Source organism: Symphalangus syndactylus, chromosome 7 (genome assembly GCF_028878055.3).
Source record: "Symphalangus syndactylus isolate Jambi chromosome 7, NHGRI_mSymSyn1-v2.1_pri, whole genome shotgun sequence".
In the NCBI taxonomy this organism is placed as follows: Eukaryota; Metazoa; Chordata; class Mammalia; order Primates; family Hylobatidae; genus Symphalangus; species Symphalangus syndactylus.
The window spans coordinates 129,694,934-129,716,026 of record NC_072429.2 but is presented as its reverse complement, the minus strand read 5'-3'; the positions used below and the strand labels follow the sequence as shown (position 1 = coordinate 129,716,026).

Genomic DNA, 21,093 nt, shown 5'->3' with positions numbered 1-21,093 from the left:
AGGCATTATTAGCCTTCATTTTAAAAATAAGCAAAGCTGAGACTTAGAAACTCCAAAAATAACCAAGGTCACATACCACTAAGTGGCAAAGCCAAGATTTGAACCCCAGTCTCCCATACTGCTTTGATTTGGAATCATTTGTGTTGCACTGTTTCTCATTTACCTGGCATTTCATGGTAATGATTTTGAAGTCATAAGCTCAAACACGGTCATCGTAGTTGCCCTGGGATGGGTGTGGGGGGTCAAGATGGATAAGACGTGATCACTTCTTGCCTCCCAAGGCTTCACCATCCAGTGGGAGGCAGGGTGACTATGAGTTGCCCTTACACAAGAAGTCACTGATAAGTGTAACTAGTACAGAGGGTCTTGCAAGGTGGGGAGGGGAAAGCAATTTTGTGACAATAGCACTTTAACTCCTATCCTGTATGCTAGGCCATAAGCTCACTAAGGTAGAGACCATATTTTTGTATCTTGTTAAGTCACCAGGGCCCAGCTCTGTGTCTAGCACATAAGAGATGGACATGGCAGATGCTTGCTAAGTACTTGCTAAAGGAATTAATTCATTAATGGGGGGACAGAAACAAGCTGGCAGATAGTAAGGTGAAGATAGGTTAACGCAATTCAAAACATACTTCCAATTTCTTTAATTTTTTAATTCTATTAATTTTTTAATTCTATTAATTAATTTTTTAATTCTATTACAAATATCTGTCTAAAGGTTAAGACGTCAGGCTTTGTTGTATTTTAAACTTTATAGCAGGGGTGTCCAGTGTTTTGGCTTCCTTGGGCCACATTGAAAGAAGAATGTGGCTACCTATAAAGTCTTGGGCTACCTCTAAAATACACTAACACTAAGGATAGCTGATGGGCTTTTAAAAATTCGCAAAAAAAAAAAAATCTCATAATGTTTCAAGACAGTTTACAAATTTGTGTTGGGCCACATTCAAAGACGTCCTGGGCCACAGGTTGGACAAGCTCGCTTTATAGCAACCCATCTTCCAAAAGTGCTCCCTCTCATATTTTAAAATTGTAGTGAATAAAGTACATTTGAATTACATTTGCATCTCAGTGAACCAAACTGTAGACTCTCTAGAGTCTTGGAAAGCGGAGAAGGAGGGCAGTGCCCCTAGTGGTTGAAATGGGTGTTTGCAGAGGGAAGTTGGAGAAAAGGGAATTGGTCTAGGAGGCTTGGTTCTTTAGAACAGGGGCGTTAGACCAGGAGGAAAAGTATGAATAAGAGGAGGGGGAGGATAAGTAGATGGGGAGGAGGGGAGAGAGGAGGGAGAAGAGAGGCAGCGATGAAGAGAAGAAGGATGAAAAGAGGAGGAAAGGGGAGGAGGTGGAAGAGAAAGGATGGGGCGGGGGGAAGGTAGTGGAGAATATAGTCAACAGGAAAAATAAAAACGCGGCCTGAATTGCCAGCCCAAACACTCTCAGCTTTGCCTGTGTGTGGGTCCTTGGGTCACTCAGACCTGCCTTTTTTTTTTTTTTTTTTTTTTTTTTTGTCAAGAGAGGTCCTCTAGATTCTGCCTGGCTGAGTTCCAGCCAGATGCCTGCTGTTCACTTTAATACTGACGCGTCTCTTCTTGCCGATAGAATTACCACAGAAACCTGAGATCATGCAGAATTCTTTCCTGGCTCAGAAAAAAGCTGAACTTTGCACAGATCACATCTCCAAGACTGTGTTTGCAATAACCCAACTCAAGGGCTCCTCACCCCACAGCCCCTGCCTCAACAAAGGGCTGAAGAGCCCTCTCACATCTCACTTCCCCATTTGCTCTAGTGAACAAATGGGCTGATCAGGGACTACACTATGCCTGCAGACACTTTTAGCTATAGAGTAAATAAATCTGCTGGATGGATATTAAATGAGATAATGAAGTTCCTTTCTGCCTCCAAATTATCTTCTGAGGGGGAGGCTTACCAGAGCCTGAAGCTGGCTCTTGGCCAAGTGGTTCTGAAGAAAAGAGAAGGAAAAGCACCTGCTCTCCACAGGACCACATCAGATCAGTCCACCGCCAGCAGAAAGCTGGGGGAAAGCAGCTACAGGGAGGCAGAGGGAGGGAGGTGAGCAATTGAAGATGTTCCAGGATTTTTAAGCTGAAACATTAGCAGCTGAAGGGCTGCCAAAACACCAAATATGTTTGGTTAGTGGCTGAAAGCAAAGATCAGTCATGATCCAAGGCTGAAGACCTGTGTACCCTGGGCACAACTGGCAGAATCTCTGTGACAGCAGAAGAGGGGCTTCACTTTAGTTCAAGAAACAAAAATAATAAACAAAGGCTGCCCCTGCTGTAAATCAGGCTATACATACACACAAACACACACACACACACACACACACACACCAAAGCAAAGCACCCACCTGTGTTCTCCATGTTCCCAGAAGAGTTCCTCTCAAGGAGGAATTCTCCGAGTTTCTTAGCCCCTGATTAATTTTGAGATGATGCCTGAAACAAGACAGTCTGTAGAGAACCCATCTTCTGCTCCGTCTGCCTGTCTGTCCACCCCAGGATGACATGAGACCCTGAGGATATTATAATCTTAAATGGAGGCAAAGCTAGAGAATCAGAAATTGCATCTAAATGTCTGCCAAGAGTGGGAACAAGAAGACAAAGTTTAGACTTGGGAATCAGTGAGGTTTGGGTTTGAGCCTAGCTCTCCCACTCAGGGTCGGCTTCGCGAGTGTGCAGCCTATGCAGTCACAAAAGGAACCCACACTTGTTTTAATGTTCTGCTGTTGCTCTCATGTGTGCCTTAATTTTTGGGAAAGGTGTTCTGCATTTTCATTTTGCACTGGGCTCTGCAAATTATATGTGGTCCTGTCTCCCCTTTCTCACCCTGGGACCTTGGGACACATTATTTTACCACATGGAGCCTCTGCTGATTCATCTGCAAAATGGATCTGAGAATACTAAGCTCAAAGTGCCACTCAGAGAAACAGATGATCAATGGACACAGAGCCCCTAGTTCTGTGCCCCGGTATATGCGGACATGCCCTCTTCCAGTCTACTTTTTAATCTCTTTAAAATGTTTCATGTATGCTTTGTATACTGTGGAGTTTTTATTTTTAGTAGAGACAGCGGTTTTCACCACATTGGCCAGGCTGGTCTCAAACTCCTGACCTTAGGTGATCTGCCAGCCTCAGCCTTCCATAGTGCTAGGATTACAGAAGTGAGCCACCACACCTAGCCTGGAATTTTTAATCTAATAGTTACCTGCAAGGGCATTGAACTTATGTAATTTAGCTGTTTTCTCACTCTATGTCCTTAAGCAAGTTATTTAATCCCTCTATGCACCTCAGTTTTCCCATCTACAAAATGAGATACAGTAGGGTCATTGTAAGTTAAATGCAGAGATTAAAAAGCACTTAAGACTGTATTTGATGCAATGGACTGAGTAGCATCTCCTCCCCAAAATTCATGTGCTGTGAGAAATGAGTTTCTGTTGTTTGGTTTTTTGTTGTTGTTGTTGTTTTATTATTATACTTTAGGGTTTTAGGGTACATGTGCACAATGTGCAGGTTTGTTACGTATGTATCCATGTGCCATGTTGGTTTGCTGCACCCATTAACTCGTCATTTAGCATTAGGTATATCTCCTAATGCTGTCCCTCCCCCCCCCCCCCCCACCCCACAACAGTCCCCGGAGTGTGATGTTCCCCTTCCTGTGTCTATGAGTTCTCACTGTTCAGTTCCCACCTATGAGTCAGAACATGCGGTGTTTGGTTTTTTGTCCTTGCGATAGTTTACAAAGAATGATGTTTTCCAGTTTCATCCGTGTCCCTACAAAGGACACGAACTCATCATTTTTTATGGCTGCATAGTATTCCATGGTGTATATGTGCCACATTTTCTTAATCCAGTCTATCATTGTTGGACATTTGGGTTGGTTCCAACTCTTTGCTATTGTGAATAGTGCCGCAATAAACATACGTGTGCATGTGTCTTTATAGCAGCATGATTTATAGTCCTTTGGGTATATACCCAGTAATGGGATGGCTGGGTCAAATGGTATTTCTAGTTCTAGATCCCTGAGGAATCGCCACACTGACTTCCACAATGGTTGAACTAGTTTACAGTCCCACCAACAGTGTAAACGTGTTCCTATTTCTCCACATCCCCTCCAGCACCTGTTGTTTCCTGACTTTTTAATGATGGCCGTTCTAAGTGGTGTGAGATGGTATCTCATCGTGGTTTTGATTTGCATTTCTCTGATGGCCAGTGATGATGAGCATTTTTTCATGTGTTTTTTGGCTGCATAAATGTCTTCTTTTGAGAAGTGTCTGTTCATGTCCTTTGCCCACTTGTTGATGGGGTTGTTTTTTTCTTGTAAATTTGTTTGAGTTCATTGTAGATTCTGGATATTAGCCCTTTGTCAGATGAGTAGGTTGCAAAAATTTTCTCCCATTCTGTAGGTTGCCTGTTCACTCTGATGGTAGTTTCTTTTGCTGTGCAGAAGCTCTTTAGTTTAATTAGATCCCATTTGTCAATTTTGGCTTTTGTTGCCATTGCTTTTGGTGTTTTAGACATGAAGTCCTTGCCCATGCCTATGTCCTGAATGGTAATGCCTAGGTTTTCTTGTAGGATTTTAATGGTTTTAGGTCTAACATTTAAGTCTTTAATCCATCTTGAATTAATTTTTGTATAAGGTGTAAGGAAGGGATCCAGTTTCAGCTTTCTACATATGGCTAGCCAGTTTTCCCAGCATCATTTATTAAATAGGGAATCCTTTCCCCATTTCTTGTTTTTGTCAGGTTTGTCAAAGATCAGATAGTTGTAGATATGCGGCATCATTTCTGAGGACTCTGTTCTGCTCCATTGATCTATGTCTCTGTTGTGGTACCAGTACCATGCTGTTTTGGTTACTGTAGCCTTGTATTATAGTTTGAAGTCAGGTAGCGTGATGCCTCCAGCTTTGTTCTTTTGGCTTAGCAATATCCTTGATGAACATTGATGCAAAAATCCTCAATAAAATACTGGCAAACCAAATCCAGCAGCACATCAAAAAGCTTATACACCATGATCAAGTGGGCTTCATCCCTGGGATGCAAGGCTGATTCAACATACGAAAATCAATAAATGTAATCCAGCATATAAACAGAACCAAAGACAAAAACCACATGATTATGTCAATAGATGCAGAAAAGGCCTTTGACAAAATTCAACAACACTTCATGCTGAAAACTCTAAATAAATTAGTTATTGATGGGACGTATCTCAAAATAATAAGAGCTATCTATAACAAACCCTCAGCCAATATCATACTGAATGGGCAAAAACTAGAAGCATTCCCTTTGAAAACTGGCACAAGACAGGGATGCCCTCTCTCACCACTCCTATTCAACATAGTGCTGGAAGTTCTGGCCAGAGCAATCAGGCAGGAGAAGGAAATAAAGGGTATTCAATTAGGAAAAGAGGAAGTCAAATTGTCCCTGTTTGCAGATGACATGATTGTATATCTAGAAAACCCCATTGTCTCAGCCCAAAATCTCCTTAAGCTGATTAGCAACTTCAGCAAAGTCTCAGGATACAAAATCAATGTATAAAAATCACAAGCATTCTTGTACACCAATCACAGACAAACAGAGAGCCAAATCATGAGTGAACTCCCATTCACAATTTCTTCAAAGAGAATATAATACCTAGGAATCCAACTTACAAGGGATGTGAAGGACCTCTTCAAGGAGAACTACAAACCACTGCTCAATGAAATAAAAGAGGATACAAACAAATGGAAGAACATTCCATGCTCATGGGTTGGAAGAATCAATATCGTGAAAATGGCCATAGTGCCCAAGGTAATTTATAGATTCAACACCATCCCCATCAAGCTACCAATGACTTTCTTCACAGAATTGGAAAAAACTACTTTAAAGTTCATATGGAACCAAAAAAGAGCCTGCGTCGCCAAGTCAATTCTAAGCCAAAAGAACAAAGCTGTTGTTTGTTTTTATTATGGCTGCTTGAGCAGACTAATACACTTGGCACATAACTATGATCATTAAAAGCTCATTTTATTATTATGTGTATTTGTTTCTAGTGTGGCTGTAACAAAGTGCCACACATTTGGTGTCTTTAAACAACAGAGGCCGGCCGCTGTGGCTCAGGCCTGTAATCCCCGCACCTTGGGAGGCCGAGGCAGGCGGATCACATGGTCAGGAGTTTGAGACCAGTCTGGCCAACATAGTAAAACCCCGTCTCTAGTAAAAATACAAAAAATGAGCCAAGCGTGGTGGTGGGTGCCTGTAATCCTAGCTACTCGGAAAGCTGAGGCAGGAGAATCACTTGAACCTGGGAAGTGGAGGTTGCAGTGAGCCGAGATCGCACCACTGCACTCCAGCCCAGGCAACAGTGCGAGACTCTGTCTCAAAACAAACAGGCCAGGCGCGGTGGCTCACGCTTGTAATCCCAGCACTTTGGGAGGCTGAGGCTGGAGGATCACAAGGTCAGGAGATCGAGACCATGGTGAAACCCCTTCTCTACTAAAAAATACAAAAAATTAGCCAGGCGTGGTGGCGGGCGCCTGTAGTTCCAGCTACTCGGAGAGGCTGAGGCAGGAGAATGGCGTGAACCTGGGAGGCGGAGTTTGCAGTGAGCCGAGATTGCGCCACTGCACTGCAGCCTGGGCGACAGAGCGAGACTCCGTCTCAAAAACAAACAAACAAACAAAAAACAAACAAACACACAAACAAAAAATCCAGAATGCATTCTCTCACAGTTCTGGAAGCAAGAAGAGTGAGATCAAGGGGTGAGCAGGGCCCTGCTCCCTCTGAAGGCTCTAGGGAAAACTCCTGCCTTGCCTCTTCCCAGCTTCTGGTGGTAGCTGGCTGGCTGTGGTGGCATCATTCCAATTTCTTTCCACCCTCGCATGGCTTTTTCCCTGTGTGTGTCTCTGTGCCCTCTCCTCTTCTTATTAGGACACCAGCCATAATGGATTTAAGGCTCACCCTAATCTAATATAACCTCTTCTTAACTTTAAAAATTACTCTGCAAAAAACTTATTTCCAAATAAGATCACATTCTCAGAGTCTGTTAGGACATAAATTTTTGAGAGGCACTATTTAACCCAGTATACTAGTCACATCCTTTTTAGAAGTGCATAGGGATAAAATGTAAGTTTGTTTAAAAGGGAGGGAGAGGCACATTTATGATCTTCTAAACTGATATGTTCTACTTCTCATCATTCTGCAACTAAGACTCTTCCACCCTGGAAATGCACTGTGAATATGAAGTCCATGTGGCAGTGATTAACTGAATCTTGCTTCATTGACAAGAGTGACACTGAAAGCCAGCCTCAGAGAAGTTGCTGTTTATGGGCTTATTGAACCAGTATCTAGTGAAGGCCTACCCTGTGCCCATAGGATATAATCACAAACTAAACAGTCATAAATCCTGTTCTCATGAAGCTTATACTCTATTGTGAGTGAAGAACAATCAAAAAGAATAACAAGTAAATATGTTGTACAATAGAGATAATTCGGTGGGGGAAGATAATGCAGGGAACATGGGAAGGAAGGTTTGGAGGGAGGGGTGCAATTAGAGTCACCCACTCATCACTTACCCAGGACTTCCCTGGTGTCAGCACTAAAAGTTTTGCATCTCAAAAAATCCCTCCGACCTGGGTGAACCAGGATGGTTTGACACCCATAGTGCAATTTCAGAGAGGGTCCTGAGAAAGGGCTTACTGAGAGGCCTGGAGGAGATGAGGAAGTGGAACTGATCCATAGAAACAGCTTGGGGGGCACGGCGACAGGCAAGGAAAAGCCCACGTTCTAAGCCCTGAGGAGGGTGTGTGCAGCAGGCATTCTCTTGTTCTCTTGAGCAAGTCAGGTGATAGAACCTGACTTGTGCTGCCTTAGGGGTGAGCCAGCTGCATCAGCATGTCTTGGGTACTTTCTATTTGAGACAGGGAAAGACTTGGGCCACAGCTCCTGGCCACACAACATGCACAAAGAAGGCTGGAGCTGGTTCCTGCCTTTAAACCAGCATGGCAGGGTCAGTGGCTGATGGAGAGAAGGGCCGGAGTGCCAAATATTACAGGACCTCATGGACCACAGCAAATGCTTTGGCTTTTACTGTGAGACTGATGGGGATGGCTACAAGGGTTTCCAGCAGAGAAGTGATGTAACCTAACTTCTATTTTAACAGGGTTCCTCTCAGCTCTGTGTGAAGAACAGGGTCAAGAGTGGAAGAAGGGAGCCAATTAAGAGGCTTATTTCAATAAAAGAAAATGGATGAGGGTGGCTAGGACCAAGGAGGTGACGAGACAGAGTCAGAACCTGAATGTCTTTAAAGATAGGGCTAAGGATCTGCTGATAGATTAGATGTGGGTTATATGGGTTTTATTCTGAAGCAACTGGCAAAATGGAGACACCACTAACCAAGATGGGGGTCGATGAGGAGGATCAAGGGGCCAGCTTTGATAATGGCAGATCTGAGACACCTGTCAGACCTATAATAAGGACATCACGTAAGCAATTCCATACTGAGTCTGAAGGTCAAGGCAGGGCATGCAGTTAGGAGTTTTCAGCGAAGAGATTGTATTTACAGCTGTAAGACACAATGATACCACAAGGAAATGAGTTAGATGGAAAAGAAAAGAGGTCTGAGGCCTGAGCCCTGAGGCCCACCTATGATATAAGATAATGGTGGAAAGAAGGAATTAACCACAGAGACTGGTGAAGCAACACCAGTGAAGTGGAAGTAAAATCTGAAATGGGGGAAGCCAAGTAGGAACAAAGGTATAAGAGGAGTAGAGCCAATCAGCTGGGTCCGGTGCTGCTGGTAGCCCAAGAGAAGCGAGGCTGAGGACAGCCAGCAGCATGGGACATAGAGGGCCTCCAGGACCTGGAAAGGAGCAGTTTCAGTGGAATGGCAGGACCAGGCTTAGGAAAAAATGGGGAGGAGGAAATTGGAAGCAATCAGTCTAGACAACTCTTTTCAGAAGTTGTACAGCAAAAAAAGGAGACAAGTAGAAAGGAAAGTAATGTCAAGAAAGACTGCTGTAGGATAAGAAATTTCACAGCAGGCTGTATGCCGATGGGAAAGATCTAGCAGAGAGGGTGAGATGGATGGAGTCAGGGACAAAGGAGGATGCTGGAGCAGCATGCCTACGTGACAAGGGATGGACCTGTAAACATCTGTGGGGCTCGGCCCTCACTAGGAGCACTGAGAGTTCCTCCCCACACCTGGAGAGAGGCACATGTGTGTACACAGATGCAAGTAAGTGGAGTAAGCTGTAGAAGTGCCTGTAGAAGCAGGTGTGAACTACTATAATCTCCTGCCAAAGGTTCACTCCAGACATGAGTTTAAAACTGTGCCCTGTGCAGCCTTGGAGCTGAGCCAGCTGCATCACCAAGTCTCAGGTACTTTCTCCTTGAAACAGGAAAATACCTATGCCACAGCCCCTGGGCACACAACATGTAAGAGGAAGGCTCGAGCTAGTTCCTTGCCTTTAAATCAGTATGTCATAAGCAATTTCTTAAACCAGAGATGAGCACACTTTTCCTGTCTTCTCCAGGCATTTCTCCAGCCCACTCCACTTACCTGCACCTGCCCCTGTGTGCACATATGTGCCTTTTCTCCAGGAATGGGGAGAAACTCTCAGGGCTCCTCGTGAGGGCTGAGCCCCACAGGCGTGCATAGGTCCCATCTGTTGTCACCTAGGCATGCTGCTCCAGCATTCTCCCTTTTTCCCTGGCTCCATCTATCACCCTCTCTGCTAGATCTTTCCCACTGGCATACAGCCTGCTGTAAAATTTCTTTTTGATTATTCTTCACCCACAATAGAGTATAAGCTTCATGAGAACAGGATTTATGCCTGTTTAGTTTTGACTTTGAAGCCAAAAAGTATGTAGTGTAAAAGCAGAGGAGACCCAACCCAGCTGTGCTGAACCACACAGAACCACGTTCTAGCCATTGGCCCATGCTGTTCCCAAGAATTTGGGAAAGGGCGTGAACATGTAAACTGAGTACTACAGATCTGGAAACTACATCGTCAAGAGATTACTTTGGGGAAATTCAAAGGAGATTTGGGAAATAGGAGAGATTAAGAACCACTTCTGAGTACCATCACTTGAAGGGCTGGCCCATGGAGAAGGGTTTGGCTCTTTCTATATTGCCCCAGAGCTGCCATCTCAGCCCAAAGGCATAATGGATCGACAGAGGAAGGATCTCTCATTCACAGGTTTCCCAACAGAGGCCTGAGCTGACTGGGAAGAGCTCAGGTCCCCAGGGAGTGAATCCCTACCAGCCAGCATAGATAGGAGTAAAATGGATGACCTGGAACTAAATCCTGTTCATCTATGACCTGTCTGTGCCCCACCACCACCAAAAATGTGAGGCTTGATTCTTTGAAAAGCCTCAACTGCAAACTCCAGGTTAAAGTCTCAGCAGGGTAGATATTTAGAAAGTTGAGGAATGTGGGAAGGCTTCCTGTGTAATCAGAGGTGGAGACATGCTGTGTTTCATGAGGCATAGAGTGAACTTTGACATGCAGGTCACAAAAATAGAACAGGCTACTTTATAATGGGATTGTGTACTATCATAGCCCCTACCATACATGAACACTTACAGATGTTAAAAGCAAGGAGACAGGAGGCTTTGACGTTTCACCCTCCTAAATCATTTCAAACTGGGGAATTCAAAGCCAACGCATCCCATGGGTCTCTCTAATAATCATATCTGAGAATGGGAATTGAAATGTGCAGTGGTTTATTCAGCGCTTAGGTAGAAGACACCACAGAACCATGTAGTTTAAGTTCAAATCTGGAAGAGAAGTTCAAATCCACATTAACTCCAGCCCTCAAAGCAGCATGCACTTGTCCATGATGTGTGGGGATGTGCAACTCAGGACACGGCAAGCTCATCAAAGGCAAAGACTTTGTATCCCTAGCTCAGTGCCTGGAATATAACATTCAATAACTACCTACTGGATGAATAAATGAATGAATGACTTGACTATCCCCCAGGCAGCTCATTCTCTTCCTTTAAAGTGGTGCTTCTCTAACTCATGCATGAACTAGAACTACCTGGAAGGCTTGTTAAAACACAGGTTGCCAAGCCCCTTCCCCAGAGTTTCTGAGTCAGTAGGACTGAAGGGGCCACAATTTTGCAACTCTACCAATTTCCCAGGTGATGCTTATGGGACCACACTTTGAAAATCACTGCTTTAAGGCAAGGTAGCAGGAAAGGCAGGCATGACTTTGGAGTCAAGCAATCAAGATTCAAATTCTGTTCTGACTCTTCTTAGCTGGGTGGCCTTTAGCAATTCCGTCAACCCCTCTGTGCCTCAATTTCCTCCTACATAAAATGGGGACAAAATACTGACTGCACAGGGTTGCAAGGTATATTATGGATATCGGGTGAAGCTTTCTTAAACTGCACTGAGGTAAGAAGCCATCCAAATATCACCTAGTGTTTCCAAGGAATATTAACAATTATCAGTGCATCCCAGACCGTTAGACTTGGGGTACAAGGAAACATGCAACGTTGTACCCACCCCCCAAAATTATACTGTCCACTTGGTATGCCAAACATCAATCATTCAATATAAAGTGGCAATGACAGACGAGGGCTGATGGTGCAAAGAGAGGTACCCACGAAGATTCCTCAGAGGAGAGGCCAGGCACAGAGATACATGCTTCAACTTGTCTAGGTAGCCCACAGACATTGAGATTAGCAAGCCTATTGGAGTTTAGGGAATGTCTTTACTCTTAATAGCATATATTTGGTTTTATGTAATCATTTTAACAGCTTTGTTGTGTTATACTTGATTCAAAAACCTGCATATAAAATATACAATTTGATAAGTTTTGATATGTTTAGACACCCATGAAACATCACCAAAATTAAGATCCTGAACATATCCATCATTCCCAACAGTTTATTCATACCTTTGTAATTCCTTCTTCCTGCTCCTCCCCGTCCCCTCATTCCAGTGCAACTATTGACCTGCTTTCTATTACAATAGGTTACTCTGCATTTTCCAGAATTTTATATAAATGAAATAATCATGATAGGTACTCTTTAATATCTGGCTTCTTTCACTTAGTGTAATTTGTTTGAGATTTATCATTGTTGTGTGTTTCAAGGGTTCATTATTTTTGTTATGGAGTAGTTTCCAATTTGGGGCAAATAAATTTGCAAATTTTTTTATTTCTTAAAGTTTTATTTTAATTGACAAATAATAATTATACATATTACAGAGTACAATGTGATGTTTTGATACGTGTATATAATATGTAATGATCAAAACAGAATAAGTAGCATATTCATTACCTCGAACATTTATCATTTGTGATAAGAAAATTTAAAATCCTTCCTTCTAGATGTTTTTAAATATACAGTATATTATTATCAGTTATAGTCACTCTACTGTACAATAGAACAGATCTTATTCCTCCTATCTAACTGTAAGTTTGTACCCATTGACAAGCATCTCCCCACCCCCTTTTCACCCCTGTTCCCAGTCCCCAGTAACCACCATTGACTCTCTACTTCTATGAGTTCAACTTTTGTAGATTCCACATATGTGTGAGATTATGTGACATTTGTCTTTCTGTGCCTGGCTTATTTCACTTATCATAATGCCCTCCAGATTTATCCATGTTTTCTAAAATGACAGGATTTCCTTCTTTTATGGCTGAATAGTATTCCATTGTGTATATATAACACATTTTTTAAATTTACTCATCCATTGATGGAAACTTAGCAATCTCACTACTGGGTGTATATCCAAAGGAAATGAAATCAATATGCCAAAGAAATGTCTGCACTCCTGTGTTCACCGCAGCATTATTCACAATTGCCAGGATATGAAATCAACTTAAGTGTTCAACAATAGATGAAGGGAAATATTATATGTGAGCTTATAGCTTGTCAATCTTTGGAGCTTAGAAATTCTTGATGCATAACACCAAGCCAATATGAAATAAGTGCATGTGATAGACAAGCATGTGGTATAATCCAAAACTATTTTTGACTTTCTTGACTCCCCTTCTCTGCCCCGTGACTGCCCCGAACACAAACACACACACACATGCACACATGTGGACACATATATACACATAAACACCACACACGTACACATATGTGCATGACTCTACACAAATGCACACATGTGGATGCACATGTACATAAACAACACGTGTGTGCACACCCACACACAGGCACACATACATGTGGACACAGGCATGAAAACAACACACACATGCACACATGCAAATGCATACTCACACAAATGCATGCATGTGGACACATATATGGACATGCATGTGCACATAAACATCACACATGCACACATGTACTGTACACATGTAGACACACACACATCACTACAAATGTGCCCACATGTGTGTCCACACACATATGTATGCAGGTGGACACACATGCACATAAACACCATACACACATATATGCACATATACACCCACACCCAACATGCAATATGCACACATAGTTGCACACAGGCACACACACACAAATCTACATCTGGGACTAGCAAATGTTAGAAGCTAATTTGCAGGAAGGCCGCACAGCACCAATTTTGTTGATTCTATCACCACCAATATAATCTTTCAAAATATCCATATATCTGACTCCATCCCTAACCCAAGCCATTGTCATCGCCTGCCTGGATCTTGCAGTAGGTCTCCCCTCATGTTTCCCTCCCCTCATGACAGTAAGAATGACTTTTCCAAAATCCAAACCTGACTCGGTCTCTTTCTGCCTACACCCTTTCAGTGCTTGTCACTACTCTTAGCATAGAGACCCATTGTCTTCAATATCATCTGTGTGTCCTCCAGGGCCTTGCGTGTTCTGGCCCCCACTACCTCTCTCAGCTCTTTTCCTTCAACTTATAGCCTGGCTTACCACATTGTGGCCAAACTGGCCTCATCTTCACTCTTTTGACCTCCTGTACATTCTCCCCAACCTCCAGACCTCATCTATGCTGGCCCCTATTTCTGGATGCTCCCCTTCCCGTGCCCCTACCTTCCCCAACACACACAAACTCATACACTCACTGCTAGAAAAACCCCTCCTCACCCTTTAGAGCTGAAGCTAGAAATCACTTGCTGAGAGATCCCTTCCAAGATCCTCCAGATTAGATCAAAATGGCCTGATCTCCTCATCCCTCTACCCTGTATATTTCCAACATAAATTCTATTAAAATTGAACTAGGGCATGTTCTGTGTATTTTTAACATCTGACCTCCCTACTTGGTAGAGCTCATGTATCTTGTTTATCCAACATATAAGAACTCAATGAATAGTTACTGTATTAATTTCCTACTGCTGCTATAACCAATGACTACAAATTTAGTGGCTTGAAACAACAGAAATCTATAATCTTACTGTTTAGCGATCAGAAATCCAAAATGAACCTTACAGGGCTGTGCTCCTTCCAGAGGCTCTAGGGGAGAATCTGTTTCTTTGCCTTTTCTAGCTTCTAGAGACTACCTGCATTCCTTGGTTCATTGCCCTCTCCCTCCTACTGCAAAGCCAGCAATCACATCACTCAGACTTCTATTTCCACCATAACAACTTCTTCTCTAATTGTCCTGCATCCCTCTTTCACTTATAAGGACTTTGTGGTTAGATTGAGCCCATCCAGATAATCCAGGAAACCTCCCCATCTCAAGATCCTTTGCCTTATCACATCTGCAAAGTCCTTTTTGCCATGTAAGGTGACATTTGCACAGGTTCCAGGAATTAAGACATGGGCATCTTTGGGGCCTAGGTTCAGGAAGCATTATTCTGCCTACCACCATTGCTAAATAAGACACCAAGGTTTCCCTCTCTTAGCATTAAAACCCAAACCACAGGTAAAGGTAGAGGAAATGTCCCAGGATAGCGCCCATTCTTTCATTTAATCATTCATTCATTCATTCATCTCTACACTCTGTCTAAGTGCTGAATAGTAAACACAACAGGGGAAAATACATGCTCCGGGAATATTACATTCCCATGAGGAAGAGGACAATAAATAAGCAATATCAGGGATAAGTGCTAAGGAGAGAAGGTAAAACAGGGAAGGAAGATAAGAATATGTATGTGGGGATGGGATGCTGTGTTCAGTTTTAAATAAGGTGGTCAAGAAGAGTGCACTGCAAAGATGAGATTTGAAGAAAGACCTGTAGGAGGTGAGGGAGTAAGCCACGCAGTTGTCCGAGGGAAGAGTAGCCCCGCAAGGGAACGACAGGTGCAGAAGTCCTGAGGCAAAGCAGGCTTTGCTTGTTCTCCGGTCAGTGTGGCAAGGGGCAAAGGAGATCAGTGCAGCTGGAGCAGAGTGAGAGAGGGAGACAATAAGAGAGGGGATAGGTCTTGGCAAGCCTTGCAAGTCACAGTGAAGACTGGTTTTGGCCTTGAGTAAAACAGAAAGCCACAGGAGGTTTTGCACAGAGCAGGGACAGGATCTGACTTACATGTGAAGCGGCGGACCTACTTCTTAAAGAGTACCAATTTACACCCACCACCACTCCTGACTCTTAGCAAGTGCTCATTAAATATATGTGACTGGCTGAAAGCATGATTCTCAGAGAGAAAAGCAGATAACTAGAGGATACTGAACCATCAGAGGTAGCTCATCGTGAGCCAGGGGCCTGTTTTCAGGAGCCAAGGCTGCCGGAGGAATAAATGCCAGGGCTAACACCATTGCCTGGCTTTCTTTCAGTTGCTTGGTGAAGACCGATTTCAAGACATTGAAAAGATTAAGACCATTGGCAGCACCTACATGGCCGTGTCAGGCCTGTCACCTGAAAAACAGGTAAAGGACTCTTTGAACTTAGCCACAAGGCATGGCAGGTGTCTTGCTGTTGTCATGTCCCTGACAGTGGTGAAGCCTCTGTCGCCAAGATCCTTGGGGAAAGATGGGGAGAAAATCTAATGGACTGGATTATAATCGTTATGTGATGTGGATTTGCCCCCAAGGTAGGTAGAGTCTACCAGATGAAGCCATGCTGCTTTTTTGAGAAACTTCTAGACTTTGTTCTGAACCTCATTGTTCCCTTGAACAAAATCAAGAGCCAAGAAATACCCTATTGTGATTTAGTTGTGGATCTTACTAAACCCCTAATACTAACCTCTTTCTTCCTATTCTTGTTTTGTCTTTCAAAAGTCTTATGTAATAATAACAACAGCTGCTGCTTTTTGGAGTGTTGACTGTGTTCCAGGCACTGGTGTTAAATAGCAACACTGTCTACCTTCCAGGGTTAATGGATGAATTATCTCAGATAATGCCATGCTCCCCAAGCAAAGCTTTGCATCTAGTAAAGTCCTCAATTAGTGTTATATGAATATGAGTCCAAGATACTTGGGGAAATGTAATTCTCATCAATTTCTTCCAATCCTTCCTATGCTTTTTTCCAACTAAAAACAATAAAATACTTCAAGAGTGACTACCTGGGATGAAACTCATGCTGGTTATTATTTGGTACGTGTGCAGCAGGGATCAGAAAACTACAGCCCACAGGTCAAATCTGGCCCACCATCTGTTTTTATAAATAAAAGTTTATTGGAAAACAGCCATGCCCGTTCATTTATATTTTGCCTATTGCTCCTTTCAAGCTAAAATGGCAATGTTGAGTGTCACAACAAAGACCATATGATCCACAAAGCTTAAAATATTGGCTATCTGGCCTTTATTGAAACTATTTGCTAACCTCTGTTCTACAGGGGCACAAAGTTTTCTCATATAAAAAGTCTTATTCAATACCTATGAGGTAGGAAGGGCAGGTATGCTCATCCCCATTTTATAGATTTGGAAACTGAGGTTCAGAGAGGCCCAGAGGCTTATGCAGCACTTCCCTTAGGAGTTTTGTAAGCAAATGTATCCGTTAAACACACACTGTGAGCAATTCAAAGGAAATAGACACAGTTCTTAGATTGGAAAAGCTACACATACATAGGATCACATACACACACACATACCCATACCCACATACACTCACACCCACCCACACATCCACACACCCCCAACACACACGCATATACACACATACACTCACACCCATTCACACACATGCCAGTGAGCATACACTAAGGAATTGATGCTACATCAACCTGAACAGACAGGTGTAGATGTGGAAGAAGGAACACAATGACCCACATATACTACACTCTTGCAAGCAAATCTCATGTCTTCCCATGTTCTGAGATACCAGTGACTTGAGTGTAGAGGGGCTCACCCACATGACTATTTCCTTTAAGGGATGTGCAGGTAGGGTTGGGTTAGGACGTAAAGCCCCTGCTGCAGAAATGTTAATGTTCCCCCACATTCCGCAGTAAATGAATTCTTCTCCTCATGTTTGCTTCAGCAATGTGAAGACAAGTGGGGACATTTGTGCGCTCTGGCTGACTTCTCACTTGCCCTGACAGAAAGCATACAGGAGATCAACAAGCATTCATTCAACAATTTTGAACTCCGGATTGGTGAGTAGCAGCTGCAGGTGGGGCCTGATAGAGCCAGCTGACCTTGCTCCAACAGACCCTCCCCTGCCTTGGGCATCAATCCAAGGAAGCTTTTTCCTGCAAAATGCAATAGATCTAGCATGACCCTGCCAAGGATAGGGATAGGGTCAGCTCAGGCCTTTCTTACTTTCCTCTCAGTCAAGATGCTGGAAACAAGAGTAGGATACTGGCTTGTGTGCAGCAATACAAAGCAGCCAGCCTTTGGCAAATGCTAGACTATTGTGAAACCCTCTTCCAACTTGCCTGCCCATGCAAGGTCGTGCATAGAGATATAGCTGACTAATCAGTCATTTAATTCTGACTCCTGGGTAGCTCAATGCTAGTGGTCAATGTATTGCTCTCAGGGTCTTCAGGATAATTCCTTCAGACAAAAGCAGGATTCTACTCCTGAGGATGGCAGATACTATATTTCCAGGGATAGGCTTTACTCAGCCACAAAGCTCACCCTTTCTTTGGGCTTAAAGACACCACTGCTCAAAGCAACAACATAACATTAATCACTGCAATCAATAATAATCCTTTATAATTTGCCATTCCTTCCACATCTCTACTGAGCCTCAATGACCTCCTAAAATGCAGTCTGAAAACCCCTGGTCTAGTCCACATTCTCATTCTGTAGATGAGTAAATGTGGGCCTAGAAAAAGGGTGTAACTAGCCTAAGATCACACAGCCAAACAGTCACACCAGCAGCAGCTCCGGCATTTCCTAACTCTGAGACAATGACATTCTGGCTGCCAGAGTGTAGTTTAAAATAACTTTTGCTACAGTCCTCACATTGTAGACATCTTCTGGTTGATATGCCATTTTACTTTATCTGCTTCTCCCTTAGCAGCTTTCAAGAAAAAGAGGTCAAGAAATACCAATATCTGACTTGTCAGATCTCAGGAATGCCATATGTCTTTGTTCTTTGCATTAAAGGGCTTATATTTTGTTTTTGATCTATGGATGGGATGTTCAGCGCTTGTTCCCACATCTTCCATCAATCTTATCAATGTCATTTCTGAAATTGTTGACTACACAATTGAACCAGGAATAAAAAGGGAACTGTAATGCTGAACAGAGATATTCTAAGTAAATTCTGAAGATGTTGCCAAATCAGGGTCAACCCTTGCCATGACATATTATACTCCTAGTATAGTTTCACTGATCTCAGAGGTTGGAAAATTAACTTCCCAACTGAATTAAGCATCTCAATTTGTGTTTTGGGTCTGCTGTAACCAGCTGTATGACTTTGGGTGAATCATTTAAACCTTCTGTGTCTCCGTTTCCTCCTATGTAAGCTGGGTGTTAAATTATTACCTCCTCTGCATCCCTATCTCACAATAATAATATGAGAATTAAATGGGATATTGGCTGTCAAAGTTCTCTGCAAATTTTAAAGAGCTAACTATCATTGTGATTCCCATGTACTCCATAGAGTGAGATTTTCAAATTTTCAGTCACTTATATCAGTGTGTATATGTGTCTTGCTTTTGCCTCAGCCTAGAATAATCTTACTGAGATATCTGCATGGCTATTCCCACCACTTTCTTCAAATCTCTGCTCAACAAGGTCTTTGCTAACCCCCTGACTCCAAAATATACTGTCTTCCATCTTTCTCAATTATTTTACCCTCATTGATTTTTCTTTGTAGCCCTAATCATTCATTAATATTATATTACATTTGTAAAATTATTTTCTATCTCTCCCCAGTAGAAGGTAAATTCCACGGGGACGAGGGCTGTTATTTCTTTCCTTTCCCACCATATCCCCAATGCCTAGGATTGTACCTGGCTCATAGCAAGTGCCTAGTCAATGTTTGTAGAATGAAATAATTGTCTTTTAGAAAGAGACATACATGCCCACTAACAGGTTTAGTGAAATGCTACCATTTCTAGAATTCTATGCTTCCTAGTGGAGGAGGCACTGAAACTGTCTTTAAAAGTATTTACCAGATAAACTGTGAAAGTGTGGGGAAGTAATAGCCCAAGCAGGGGGAAAGTCAGGACAAAAGCACAAAGGTGGGTACTGGCTGGAAGGTTAGGAAAACTCCAGCAGTTCAGTGTAGATATAACGCAGCAGTAAGGAAGAGAGTGGGATAAATGAGGCTGGAAAATCAGGCAGAAGCCATATCAGAGAGGTTCTGGATTGTGATTCTAAGGATCATTGGCTTTATCCTGTAAGTGAAAGGAGCCCTGGAAGATATTTAAGTGGGTCGTAACTTGATCAGATGTGCAACTTGATCAGAAAGAGCCCTCCCACTCCTGCAGCAGTGTGGAGGATGAGCTCAAGGAGACAAGGGAGGAGACAGGGAGGACAGTTAGAAAGCCATCGCCATGGACCAAGGGAATGATGCTGAGGACCTGGGCTAAAACAGCGAGGGAAAAGGCCTGTCCAGGCTCTCAGAGCACAGTGTCAGCAGAAGCAGGAGATCCTAGGGTCCTGACTTCTGGTCCATGCTCTGATCATCCCACAGAGACAAGTCAGTGCTCATATGACAATAATAATTAAATTCAATTGAACACTCACTGGTTGCCAGGCACTATGCCACAGTGGCTTTACTTGTATTATCTCATTAAATCTGCCTTTAATTATTTCCATTCTACTGATGAGAAAAGTGAGGTCCTAATAGGTTCATTAACTGACCCAGGTGATACATCTAATAAGTGACTGGGGGCAGGATCTGGACCCTCCCGTTCATCCACAGAGACCGCATACATAGTGATCACTGTCCCAGAGAGGGGTCCAGACACCCCATTGTCCGTCCTCTCCCTCTGACTTCTTGCTCCTTTTGTTCACCCCCCAGGCATCAGCCACGGTTCAGTGGTAGCTGGCGTTATCGGCGCTAAGAAACCACAGTATGACATTTGGGGCAAAACTGTGAACCTGGCAAGCCGAATGGACAGCACAGGGGTTAGTGGCCGGATCCAAGTCCCAGAGGAGACCTATCTCATCCTGAAGGACCAGGGCTTTGCCTTTGATTACCGAGGGGAGATCTATGTGAAGGGCATCAGTGAACAGGAAGGAAAAATCAAAACGTACTTTCTCCTGGGAAGAGTCCAACCCAACCCATTCATCTTGCCCCCAAGAAGACTGCCTGGGCAGTACTCCCTGGCCGCGGTTGTCCTGGGACTTGTCCAGTCCCTCAATAGGCAAAGGCAGAAGCAGCTACTCAATGAGAACAACAACACGGGAATCATCAAGGGTCATTATAACCGGCGGACTTTGTTGTCACCCAGCGGGACGGAGCCTGGAGCCCAAGCTGAAGGCACCGACAAATCTGATTTGCCATAAAAGCGTTTTCTTTCTGTTTCTTTTTTTTGTATTTCTTTTATATATAAAATAAATATACTAATAAAAAGGTTTAATTTTTTTTAGAACAAGGATGGTTTCATTGGTCTTTGAATGTACAAGATCAAGGACACAATTTGAGGTTCTCTTCAAATGTTCCCTTCACAAATATTTATTGGTCACCTCTTGTGTACAAGGTTTATTGGGAAGCAAAGATAAATGAGATCTAGTTTCTGACTTTGAGAGTTTGAGAGACTTAACAGCTAGGTGGAAAAGAGGGACATGTGAAGTGAACAGAAACTCCATACAGTCAGATACTCACCACCATCTGCTATTTTTGAGCACTTGACATG

At 43.1% G+C, this 21,093-nt stretch overlaps 1 protein-coding gene across 3 annotated transcripts in view; it reads left to right on the top strand.

Moving 5' to 3' along the window:
- ADCY8 (adenylate cyclase 8) overlaps nt 1-20,833 on the top strand; it is a 274,396-nt gene extending 253,563 nt beyond the window's left edge. For all 3 annotated transcript variants that reach the window (XM_055287260.2, XM_055287261.2, XM_055287262.2), the window contains 3 exons: nt 15,674-15,766; nt 17,316-17,430; nt 20,256-20,833. In XM_055287260.2, coding sequence (XP_055143235.1) covers nt 15,674-15,766; nt 17,316-17,430; nt 20,256-20,743 — 696 coding nt within the window. In that variant the 3' untranslated portion in view covers nt 20,744-20,833. The remainder of the gene's footprint in view (nt 1-15,673; nt 15,767-17,315; nt 17,431-20,255) is intronic.
- Nucleotides 20,834-21,093: the final 260 nt, after the last annotated feature.